The sequence below is a fragment of the Lethenteron reissneri genome, unplaced genomic scaffold (genome assembly GCF_015708825.2).
Source record: "Lethenteron reissneri isolate LAM-NWPU_2019-01 unplaced genomic scaffold, ASM1570882v1 scaffold_203, whole genome shotgun sequence".
Lineage (NCBI taxonomy): Eukaryota > Metazoa > Chordata > Hyperoartia > Petromyzontiformes > Petromyzontidae > Lethenteron > Lethenteron reissneri.
The window spans coordinates 248,213-261,294 of NW_026891725.1; the positions used below are offsets into that span (position 1 = coordinate 248,213).

At 46.2% G+C, this 13,082-nt stretch overlaps 1 protein-coding gene across 2 annotated transcripts in view; it reads right to left on the minus strand.

The window, feature by feature from the left end:
• Nucleotides 1–220: 220 nt before the first annotated feature.
• The window catches only part of LOC133339682 (myelin protein zero-like protein 1), a 48,261-nt gene continuing 35,399 nt past the window's right edge, over nt 221–13,082 (minus strand). For both annotated transcript variants that reach the window (XM_061547838.1, XM_061547837.1), the window contains exons 7-10: nt 12,741–12,942; nt 6,878–7,020; nt 5,681–5,891; nt 221–3,666 (exon numbers count right to left, since the gene is read on the minus strand). In XM_061547838.1, the coding sequence (XP_061403822.1) occupies nt 3,506–3,666; nt 5,681–5,891; nt 6,878–7,020; nt 12,741–12,942 (717 nt within the window). In that variant the 3' untranslated portion in view covers nt 221–3,505. The remainder of the gene's footprint in view (nt 3,667–5,680; nt 5,892–6,877; nt 7,021–12,740; nt 12,943–13,082) is intronic.

Sequence of the window (13,082 nt, forward strand, 5' to 3'; positions counted from 1 at the left end):
CGTGCCCAACCCCGCGCCCCATGATCCATCACTGTCGGCGCACGTCAATACCACCACTACATATACATTCCCCCCACGTGACCCTGACTCCGGCCTTCCCATACTACCCCGCTGGCTCCGCCCCCATTCACCTTGCCTCCCATTGGAGCAGAGGTGACCGGTGGCCCCTCCCACACGCCCCGCAGACCAGGCTCCGCCCCCCAATACCCCGGGCCGTGTGATTGGACCAGAGCACAGAAACAACTACATTTCCGCTCGCATTACACATGGAAACGCTGACTCGCGTTAAACAGGCGAAAAAAAATATAAGCACAACACTGAGGTAAATACTGAACAATTTAATGTCCTCTTCTCCCCCCACACCCCAATTTATGCAGGTACTACTCTAGAGTCGGTAGCCACTACTACAGTCGGTAGATAATACTGTAGAGTCAGTAGATACTACGGTAGAGTCAGTAGATACTACTACAGTCAATAGATACTACTGTAGAGTCAGTAGATACTACTGTAGAGTCATTAGACACTACCCTTCTATCTGGCAACAAAACCAATTTTCATATTTTTTACTGGCAAATGAGGTTCCAGTGGTGTAAATGCTTACCCCGAGCTCTCATACTCTGATGGTGCATTGTCTTTGAGTTGTGCGCCTTTTGGCGTCATCTGGTCCAACCCATGTGAGACTAGGCTCTAAGGAAAGCTGTCTCGGGTGTGGACCAATCAACTTCAAGGACAGTGCATACATTATCAGAGTTATGTTTTTTGTTTGCATTATGACTGCAGGTATTGTGGTCTATGCAAACATGACTCCTTGTAAAACAGGTGTCAGTTTTGTTGCCAGATAGAAGAGTAAAAAAACAATTATCAGTTTAAGACTTCTCCACAAATCTGGCTGTGGCCTGATGAAGCAAGTTGTAATTACTGGCGAGACGTCGTACTCAGATTGTTAATGTTGTGGCTTGGCTCTCCAACACACCGGTGTGCTGTACAAGTGACGAATTGGCACGTTCTGTTTACGTGACAACCCTTACTAGTTGGCTGTGTCAGGTGGTGGCGGGTTTTATTGACAATCCTCATGGAATTTTCGTTTTGTGCCAAAGTGACCCATTTGCTGCCAACCTGCTCTATGATAAAGTTCCCTCCTACTCTACCTTGACTGCACAAAAAATGGAAACGACATGCTGGTGAAGGTGAATCGGATGCCTTAGGAAGAGTCTACACAGTTCATCCCAACAATCAGGAGCGCTACTTTCTTCGAATGCTTCTTCATGTTTTCAAAGAGCCAAGACCTTTCCAAGACCAAGGAACAGTGGAAGGAGTTGTCTGTCAAATACACAGGGAAGCTTGCAATCTTCGTGAAATTCTTGAAGATGGTCAGCATCTTGATAACGCTATGACAGAAGCTTCTGTTAGTCAGTCCCCGTCTCATCTGATATTGCTCGTCTACATCATTCTACAAGTTTGCAGCCCATCTAACCCCATGGGACTCTGGAAAGGCACGAGTCAAGACATCCTCCACAGAGCTCAAGGAGAAAATCCCAACTTCGTGGTGAACTTTTCTGATTTCATCTTTAACCAGGCCCTCATCCTCCTTGAAGACAAACTTCACCATACTCTTTGGTTATTTTCTGTAAATACTTTACCGAAAGAACCAAAGAGTATGGATTCCTACAGTCACGAAAGCTTCAAATTCTAAACATCACCCTCCAGGGACAACCAGCATGGCCTTGCCCGAGAGCTCCTACGTGAAATGTCCTATGATGGTTTTTGAGCTTCTTAACTTTTGAGTGCTCGGATTGGCCGAAATTGGCGCCTGCGTGCGTAACGTAAACGTACCGTTAATCACAATGTCAACGTTAGTCAAAACCATAGGGTCCTGTGGGAGGTAAAACGTTAACCAAAAAAACGTTAACCGATGTCACTTAACCGAGGGACTCCTGTATACAGGCATACCTTGTATAGCGCTCGAGATGCATTCTTGGTAAACAGAGTTGCTATAAGTGGAATGCCTGCATTTCCTGTCAGTTGTCATTGTCGCCATCACAATGACCCATGTCGGTTTCTGAGTTCTATGTCAAAATTATTGCCATTAACCCCAAAACAACTCAGCATCGTTGTATTGGCTTTGTAATATACGTTGTTGGGTTTTGCTAAAAAAACATCTACGGAGGCATGTGGGTTATCAAAATTTTTCCAGAGTAGCACTCAATCATTACGATTTTTTAATATACATTTGTACATCTGAATTGAATAGATCAATAATTCGGGGAGTAATACATATGTAACGGGTTCCGGAGACACTTGTAGAGGTAACTTCTTTATTACAATCCAACACTCCAACACTCCAACAGTCCGACAGTCCTGATACTCTGTAACAGCTCCCAGGTCCACAGCCTAGGTACACAGCCTAGATACTCTACTCTGGCTACGCTCTGGAACTCGCCCTCACAAGGTCGTAGAGTCGGGAGTTCCAGAGTCCCACCACTGGCTCTCACAGCGTCCCAGGGTCCTCAGATGGCTGGTCTTGGGTCTTGGGTCTTGAGCTACGACTGGCCCTGATCGTCCAGGGAGCTCCCCTTTTATAACTAGTCCCCAACGAGGGGTGGGGCCGTGTGCGCCCCCAGATCTCCCACAGAGCACACACAGCCCCCCCACCTTTGGCGGCGCCAAGGCTTAAGCGCCTGGGACACCCGGGAACCCAACGCCTGACGCCAAGAGGCTTAAGCGTCTGACCCGCCTGGGAACCCACGCCTGGCACCAAGAGGCTTAAGCGCCTGGCCCGCCCAGGGTCCCAGAGCCCCCAGCAGCCCCTCCCTTCTTATGTCACTACACATATCATCTTCAAATCAAATTCAATATATCTTAATTTGTGCATACAAAACTGTATATGAAGTGCATTATGCCTTGTAAAAATAGAATACAGGTGCATCGACTTAGCATTTAGTTGACAACAAACCCTTGCCCATCGCCGGGGTTATGTTCCTGGTAAAAAGCCGCAATCGGAAAATCTGCCGCCTTCCCCAAACTCGAAGGCAAATGGTAAAACTGGAGTTTGGCTCACTGCTCCTAACGCATGATAGAAAAGAAAATCGCGGGCGGCTGAACCTCACTGCCTCCTCAATCGAGGCTGGAAACACCACGTGACCCGGGACCCACATTGGGACACTTGAGAGAAGAGACGGGATACTCGAGACAGGATGGAGATAAGATGGAGACAAGACGGAGATAAGATGGCACCGCGTGTGTCTTTCCGCGGCAGCAGCATCATCGCGAGCAGTGCAGTCACAACGCGTACAGAAATCTCGTGATCAACCGCGAATGGTCCAGCCACTGCGGCGCGATCGGCGAACTCTGTACCTCAATAGCCTTGGCACGAAACTGCAAAACTGCAATAGCTGAACCCGCGAGAGGGAAGAGTTTGCTGTACATTAATTAAAAAAAAACACTTTTTTAAAGTAGAAAATAAAAAAAAGGAAAAACCTATTCTTGTATAATTAACATATCGGTATTATATCACGGTAGAAGGAATCAAATTCCTGTAGTAAAAAGCAACTCCAGCAAGAGCAGCAACAGCACCCAGAGCAGCAATGACTCCAATTACGATGCCAGCTACAGTTGATGGAGCTGGAGTTGAAGCTGGACTTGGCGTGGGTGCTGCGTCTGTCGGTTCTGTTAAACACAAACGCAGCCGACACGGAAACACGTGAACAGTCAACGTCTTCTTCCTCTTCCTGCCATGTCCCCCTCCTCTCGTGCGGTCTCTGCCCTGCAGCTCCTCCTGCTCTGCTCGTTGATGGCGAGGGCCACCTCCGCGTCTACTCGCCAGTCCCTCGCATCTGCCGCATTCGCCACTTCTACTCCCCTCGCTCTCGACCTGCCCTCTGTCTCTGCCTTGGTGCCTCCACGTGCATTGCACCTTTTTTTACTAAGCCAACCCCAATCGTGTGAGCCGAATCCCTCTATCCGCTCGAGTGAGATGAGCGCCACCACTCCCGCATCCTTCCCCAGTTCTACAGTTCTGACCGATCCAGTCCTGTGATCGCTGAGATCCATCGCACCATCCTCGCTTCTGTGCTGCACAGTGTCTGCTCCTCCTGGTTGTCAGCAGCAGCAGATGCGCTGTGGCTTTATTGAACACGTGTACTGGCTCTACGCGGTGCACCTAATGCACACTGTTTTCTATAACACGGGAGGTGATGTTTTGGCTGGACGCTGCTAAGACTCTCATCTCCGTGTCGAAAAGTAGTGCCGTGAGACTGCTTCATCCATTGCAAGGTGTGAATGAATCGACTTTAAGAACGATTTAATTTCCATGCATGTTTTAGTGTGCGTGTGTTTTTGAGAGTTTTTCGTGTGAAAAAGTAACACACTCAACATGCACAACGATGCAATGGGAATGTTTACATAGTGCCGCAAGCATCTCGCCGTCCAGTCATTGAGGACTTTAGACGGCTGCCGAGATGGCGAATTGGCGACAGAGTCAGGGGAGAGCGTCGGGTTGGGAATTCATCGTTAGGGGAGAGCATTGGGCGCGAGTTCTGCGGTGCGGGAATGAGACGGGGGTTTCATGTTAAAGAGTGTACACCAGAGGTCGCAACCGGGTACCCGATACCCATACCCTACCCGATACCCGGCTACCCGTACCCAGCCGGGTACGGGTAACCGCTTGCGACCCTGGTGCGGCCGGGTATGGGTAGGCCGTGAGTCACTGGTGAGTAACCATTTGTCACTCATTTCGGGTAGGGTACGGGTACGGGTAGGGAACGGGTACCCGTACCCGGCCGGGTACGGGTACGGGTAAGGAATCAAAACCCGTTTGCGACCTCTGGTGTACACACGCGAGAAATGGAGAGTGACTCGGCATCCTTTAGTACAATAACAAGGGCAGACATCTTGTAAAATTAGTAACACAGAGGGAGGGTTGATCATTTCGGACCCAGGAAGGAAACCCTAGTTTTCCCACAATGTCTATTATCTGTCGAACGCGGTTCTGCCTAACACGTCATTTTCTAGGAACGTAACCCCCCCGCGTCCGGCGAGGCCTGCCTGTGACTGTTAAATAGTGACGGTGCTATAATAACCGAGCCTAGAGGGACGCCATTGTTCATGGTTCTCTTGTGGCTATGTTCACTGGTGAGGTGTTCACCCTCAACGCACGATTTGCTGAGCATCGTGTCCATTAGGTGAACGGTAGAACAACTTTTGATGATTTTTTGGGTCAACTTCGGCAGCAGGCAATAACGCCAAACGGAGTCATTGACAGACAGCAGGAGCGGTCAATCAACGCTGTGCCGGTTTCCTGTTGACGCCGCAAATCGCATTGCAGCTCCCGCATCGGCACGTGAAGTGAATCCGAATCAGAAGCGTATTTCCCGAGTAAAGCCCCTTTGAGCTAAGAAGCTTTTTTTTAAACATCAAAGCATTCCACATCCGACGAGTGGACAACAATCTCATGGGACACAGACAGAGACAGGAAATCAAGCTATCAATTGGCTCACGTAGATAACTCAGCAAATAGTCGAGTTTCTTATACTACAGGATGTGACAAACACCTTTTATGTCCTGTGCCAACAGAGTGAATTTTCGTGGTAAATCTGGACAATGGAGATAATTTGAATTTTCGCTTAGCAAGAATGATAAAGCAGTCGGTGTTAAATAGATACAGGGATGACATAATGCAAACCTGGTTCATTGTGAACGTTCAGCTGCAGATACCCGATGTCTTGCATGCTTGGCTTGTCGTATTGAGAAACCGTGACCTCACAGCGATATTGCCCGGCGTCGTGGGTTTGGATGTCGCTGATGGTGATGGAGGCGTTACACGTGGACTCATCACCCAGCCACGTCACCTGCAATGGCCTGAGGCTTCTCTTGCTGTATTTGATCTTATAAACCTGTGGTCAATAAAGGTGAGAACACGTACAGACAAACGATGCGATTCAAGGGTGGGATTCTCTATACATATGTAGAGGTATTACGTACCGGAGTGTAGCAAGCTGTTACGTTGCGGTGTCTACATCACGGTCCGTACGTGGGGTGTCTACATTAACGTCCGCATACAGCCCCGCCCCTCGGGGGGGCAGTTGGGTATATAAGGCGGTGCGCGAGAGAGCTCCAGGCAGTCGTTGGAGCAGAAGAGAATGAAGAGCCAGTGAAGATTGAAGACCAGCTAGCTAACCCTGGGACTACCTTGACTCGCTGCTAATGTAAGAGCCGAGCAGGGCAAGCCAGGGGCGACCTCAGAGCAGCGAGGTCTGTGTCCTTGTGAGGGCCAGGCTCGTGTGGATGAGGGTCGGACCTGAGCCGAAGCTGGGCCAGGTCAGTTAGCCTCCACTAGGATGGCCTGGGTTAGAGGAATGTAGGAGCTAACGGGGAAACGTTAGCTGAGGGACACTGCCTCGGATAGAACCGGGTGAAGGGGCAGTTCGTTACCCCTTCCAGTGTTAGGGTACGCTACGTGCTGTATAGTAGAAATTGTTAATAAATACGTGTTGCCTCCGTCGACGTCTCCTGCGCTACTTACGCCGTGACACATATGATACACATGCTCATTGTAAAAAAAAATATATTTCATCAGTAACGTTCCCTATAACAGTAAAATAAAATAACCCGACAATTTGGGCAATGGCTCTTCTTCAAAGTAGAAGGAAATCGAGCAGAGAAATAGATACAATTATAGTGTGATATTTCAAGGTAAAATGCGATGTCTGTAAAATGTTGAGGTTGAAAGCCCATGGCCCATCAGCAGTGGAGAGTGATAAACCTTCCACTACCACATATTAGCATGAAAGGTCGCTAATAATTACGTTTTATTCATTTTTGCGTGCAGGGTTTAGTCAGAGGGGGGAAATATGGATTTGCAACTGTAATAGTAACGCACCTTCTCATTGTGTCCGCCTATGGTCCTGAACCACTCCACCAGCGTCCATGAAACGTCACTGATGGTGCAGGTGTAAGAGCAGGGCAGGAGAACCGTGCTGCCTACTCTTGCCTTTACCTCAACTGGGGTGACAACGGCCAGGTCTGTGGACAAACCCACGATGTTCACATTAGCATTGGGATGGGACTTCTGGGGGAGGTGCTGTGCTCACAACAGAGAAAGGGCAAACACTTTCCAGGACACTAAACATCTCATTGGATGACTAGCAGAGCAGTGCAATGCTGCATATTAGAGAACGGTCCACGGAAGTGGATATCTTAAAGCTACCTCTGAAGTCCCCTTAAGTGGTGCCACGGTGGCGAGGTGTTAACTACCTCGCCTGGTATACAGGGGGTCGTGGTTTGGACCCCGACGCTGACGCCTGCTGTATATTTTAAGATTGCATGTTCTCCCCGTGGTCACATGGATTTTTCTCCCTATTCTCCGGTTTCCCCTTCCATATTTAGAATCAAATGACGCGTCTGGAGTATTTGGCTGCTATAGAAGTCCACGCGATAAGCCTTTTTGTTGAGCTGCTATCAATTGTGGCCAGGTCACTTCTGAAAACAACTACATAGCTCAGTGGGCCTGGTAAAATAAAAAGTAGTTTAGTTTAGGTACCATTGAAGCCGCACAGCAGGGAGGATCGTTTACCCATAGTGCACTGCAAAAGCGAATCACGTTTGATGAATGAGATCCAAACAGATATGAAGGAAAACCTGCCCAATTCGGTATTGTCAAACGCGTGTTTCTGCTCTACACGGTTTGCCTGAGGTCGGTCTTTCTGGAACGCTGGGATGATGGTCCGGCTCTGCATGGGTTAATGCTCAGTTTAACACAGAGGCTTCCGCGACCAATATTATCAAGAAGAGTTTTTTTTTTTGCGCTAGATCACGTAAATAAAGTGTCATTAAAACCGCCACCACCCGGCACAGCCTTATTAGTAGGTTTTCTAATCCGTTACTACAGCACACCGGTGTGTTGGAGAGTAAATGCACAATATTTACAATTTGTGTATGACGTTTATCCAGTAAGTATAACTAGCATCATCAGGCGACAGCCAGATTTGTGGAAAAATCCTCCTGTTTCGTTCTTAAATAGAGGGATAGATGTGGTGTCGTGACTTGTGAGCCCCTCAGATGCGACGGCCAGAGATTCAAAGATATGTGGATGACACATTGATGGTCTGGCCACACGGCAAAGATACACTCGACGAATTTCTAAATCATCTCAACTCGCCAATCATCTCAACTCACTATGAAAGTGGAAGTTGACAGAACAATGTTTACTGAAAGAATACGCACACTGCATCTGAATGCAGTCACACCATCACCCTACAGACATTCTCTCTCATCAAGACGCTGATACATCGGGCTAAGAAAGTGTCAGATGGAGATAGTCTGAGAAGTGAAATTAAACAGGTTAAAGAAGCGCTGCAATTGAACAATTACAGTGATGCACAAATCAACAGGGCACTGAATGACAAAACCAAATCAAATAACAAGAGCATTGAAACTGCCCAAGTAATTAAAATAATCAAAATAGCGTGCATTGCGGGAGTAACTGATAAACTAGCCAGATTTTTTGAAAAACTAAACAAACATTCTAGTCAGATTTGGCATGGTACATAAAATACAAAAACTAATATCTGGTAGTAATAGGTTTTTACCCTTTAAACTGGTACAAAAACTGACATCTTTATACAAGGCATCATGTTTGCAATAACCACAACACAAGCAGTCAAAATGAAAAAAAAGAAATAACTCTGATAATGATATGCACGGTCCTTGAAGTTGATTGGTCCACACCCGAGACAGCTTTTCTTAGAGCCTAGTCTCCATTGGTGTTGGACCAGATGACGCCAAAAGGCGTACAACTCAAAAACAGCGCACTATCAGAGTATTGAGAGCTCGGGTAAGCATTTACACTATGATACCTCCTTTACCAGTGGCAAAATATAGTAATAGGTTTTTACCCTTTAAACTGGTACAAAAACTGACACCTTTATACAAGGCATCAGGTATGCAATAACCACAACACAAGCAGTCAACTGGTCCAACACCAATGGAAACTTGGCTCTAAGTAAAGCTGTCTCGGGTGTGGACCAATCAACTTCAAGGACAGTGCATATCATTATCATTATCAGAGTTGTTTCTTATTGTTTGCATTTTGACTGCTTGTGTTGTGGTTATTGCAAACATGATTCCTTGTATTAAGGTGTCAGTTTTTGTACCAGTTTAAAGGGTAAACACCTATTACTATATTTTTCTACTGGTAAAGGAGATATCATAGTGTAATATCTGGTACTAAAGATCTATTACCAAACCTATCAACAGAAGGTGTGTACCGGATTAATTGCTCTTGTAGAAAATGCTATGTTGGTCAGACAGGACGAATGATCAGCATGAGACTAAAATAACACCAAAGGAATATTAAATACTCCTACATACAACTGTCGGTAGTGGCAGAATATGGGGGCCAACAAGGACACTCAATTGATTTTGATATTGTTGAAGTTCTGTGCAAAACTGGTTACTGCTAGCCAAGACCAATTAGATAATCTATCGAAATTTAGAGAAATAAAAATAATTTAACCGTCTGGATAACTAAAGACTTATTGCTGCTTGGAAGCGAATTATAAAATAATACATTGTTTAAATGCATGCCTATGTAACGTTCTTGAAGGAGACGGAGACTTCTTAGAGGCCACACGCTTTTATTCACCAATGCTTACTACACCTAACACAAGGGGTATACGGTCCCCTTACTCGTTCCCTGAGGAGCTACAGACTCCGGACTTGCCGGCTATCTCCCATGCTAGCCTAGCGTCCTCCGGCTGGGACCTAGGGGAGGCACACTGACCCGCCGCTGGCCCGGTGGGTCCCCGACCTCTGGTCGCTCGAGACCTTCGCCCTCACAAGGGCGGGAAGGCTGGGAGCCAGGGTCCTATCCAGGACCTATCTCCCCTGACCACTGGTTACTCTGAGCCCCAGCCCTGACAAGGGCTGGAAGGCTTGGTCCAGGGTCCTCGCTGTTTTCGGCCGACTTGGGTCTTCGTGTAGCAGAACCCCCAGAGCTCTCAGCGCTCTGGCTTTTATACCTGTTCGTGGCCGGTTTAACCAATCCCCGGCCACCTCTTGGACCCCTCCGATTGGTCCTTCCCAATCTGGCGTTTGGATCCTACCTCACCCTATTTGACCCTAACTGTTTGATTGAGCGGGAAACCCTTGTCTACCAACTGCTCTCTCACAGCTTGCGAACAGCGAGTAGTTATCACCACTACACCTATACAGGACACCATACGTCGATGGTGATTGGCTGTGAGCAGACATAACAGGTACTGCGATGTTCGTACACACAAACGATATGATGTACAAGAACATTGTGCATTCATAATGTACACACATAATGTGTGATGATTACCATATTAATAACCCAACCGGTGATGGATACCCGTTGTAATTTATATGCATTCATTAATCCCCACTCTGACCTTCATACCTGAGGGGCTCGTAAGTTGACGACATCACAATTATCCGTCTATTTAAGAACGAAACAGGAAGATTTCCCCACAAATCTGGCTGTTGCCTGATGATGCTAATTGTAATTACTGGCAAAACGTCGTACTCAAATTGTGAATGTTGTGCATTTACGAATTTCCATGTTCTGTTTACGTGACAAACCTTACGAATTGGCTGTGTTGGGTGGTGGCACGTCTAACGACACATTTATATTTACGAAATATAACCATAAAAACTGTGAGAACGACATATTTACATGTACGTTTTTGTGTGTGTTATAAAGCAACACACTCAACATGTACAACACAAATGTTCACATATTGACGCATGCATCTAGCCATCAATTCGCTGATGACGTCATACGAACGCCAAGATGGCGAATCATTTAACATTCAAGTGACAGTGTTAGGGGTAAGCGTTGTGCGTGAGTGCCGTGGTACGGAAAGATCAGTGTAGATGGGGGTTTTGTGTTGAGGGGGGAAAGTGAAAACTGAAGAGTGCACACACACGCAAAAAATGGAGAGCGAATCAACATCCATTTAGTACAAAAACTCAGTGGCTGCTCGTCAATAGAGGGCGCAGGGGCGCCGCCCCCATCAATATTCAAGAAATATACATATACAAAATTTATATAAAAATACATAAATAAAATATTTTTTTCATACGATGTGCCGGCTGGTAGTAAGAAAAGCATCAGCATTTAATAAAAACTGGCTTTAATCGGTCAACTATTTTCTATGTTTTTCAATGTGTTTCATGCGGGGCGCCGGACAAATGGATGTCTATGTGAGACTTTAAATTTTCGGACAGCATGTGACCTGAAGCTGGTCTCTAATTGGTTTCTTAAAGATTCTCCTCGGGGCGCAAGTCGTTGCGTCCCTGGCCAATCAGAATTGGATACATGTTATTTTATCCAATCTGATTGGTTCTCGTCACCTGTCATTCAAATTTACGCTCTGGGCCACTACTGCGAGTGCGCAGGCGACACCACTTTGACACTTGCTAGGCTGATCAATTTTTTTGTGTAAACAATGGCAGCAGTTCATCCAAATTCTGTAATTTATTTACAAAAAAACCCTTTCACAAGGCTTTCGCTGGAAGAAATAAAAAAGATAAAGGATCTCGGACCGGAACAACCCGATTTACAAATCCAGCAGCAGGCCAGTGACAGAGGACGAAGCTACACACGAAGCTTCACCCGCGCTTGTTATGAGAAACGGAGGTGGCTGGCTGGATGTGATGTTAGCAATTCTCTTTTTTGTTTTCCCTGTCTTTTATTTCAAAGTTTCGGCACTGAAGTTTTGTGGACAACGACGGGGGTAAGAGACCTCAAACATCTCTCTGACAAATGCAAACGTCATGAAAGTAGCCGCAGCCATATTGATAATAGCATGAAACTAACGTTTTTATGTTCAAGTAGGAAACATGCTTTTTGGTACTTTGGTCTGAAATGTATATAAAAGAGAAACATTTATGTTCAAGTAGGAAACATGCTTTTTGGTACTTCTTTTGGTCTTAAATGTAAATAAAGATCATCAAAATTTATATTCACGTAGTCAAAATGGTTTTTGGTACTGCTTTATATTTATTTGCCCCCCTCAATAAAATAAAAAAAATGCGCCCCCCCAAAAATAAATATCACCAGCCGCCACTGCAAAAACTAGCACAACGTTTTTTGGGGAATTTGTAAAGCAAAGAGCAAAGGAGTGATAATTTCGGACCCAGGAACGCAATCATTGTTTTCCCGTTAACGTGGTTTAGCCCAACGCGCCATTTTCTAGGTACGTAACCCCCGCGTTAGACGACCTCTGCCCGGTTTGTTTAACTGCCAGGAGCTTGGAATTAGCCAAATTAAGTGCAAAGTCAGATGACCAAATATAATGTTACAATGCTTGCGTAGTACTCTTTTTATTTCTTGAATAATTTCAACTCGATAATCCGTTGAGAAGGAACATCTGTTTTGCAAGGGTGCCCAGATGACCAGGTAAGATGATAAACTCATAAGACTTGATATCCGGATTGTATGCCAATTGAACACCGAAAGTGAAGATTCACAGGCAGGAGTTAAACACAGATGACCATGGTTCTAGGTCCACGGTTCTGTCACGTGTACGTAATCGTGTTGAACTTTTTTTCACACCGTACATAGCCAACCACGGAGGTGCAGAGGAAGGACAACAAACCAAACACGAAAGTCAAGATGTGGAGTTGTCGGGTGGATATTGTGTGTTAGGTGTGGGCTACATGACAGATGATGGGAGCAGTGAGTGGTAGGACAGAGCTATATAGGACGTGATACAAACCTGTTCGTGGGTGGACATTCAGCTGTAGATACCCAATGTCTTGCATGTTTTGGGGATACACCGTCACCTCACAGCGATATTGCCCAGAGTCGTTTGTTCGCAAATTACTGACGGTGATGGAGGCGTCGCACTTGGACACATTACCCACCCAGGTGGCCTGTAAAGGCCAGTGTCTGCTCTCTCCATCGGCGTATTGATAAAACTGTGGTCAATAAAGGTAAACGCAGCACACGGAGATCAAATGTGTGATATTGTTTCAGTGTAAAAATCGTTCAGATAAAACCCGAGAATGATTCTGTCTGCAGGGCTTGCAACTCAGCTGGATTAACTGTTGACAAAGAA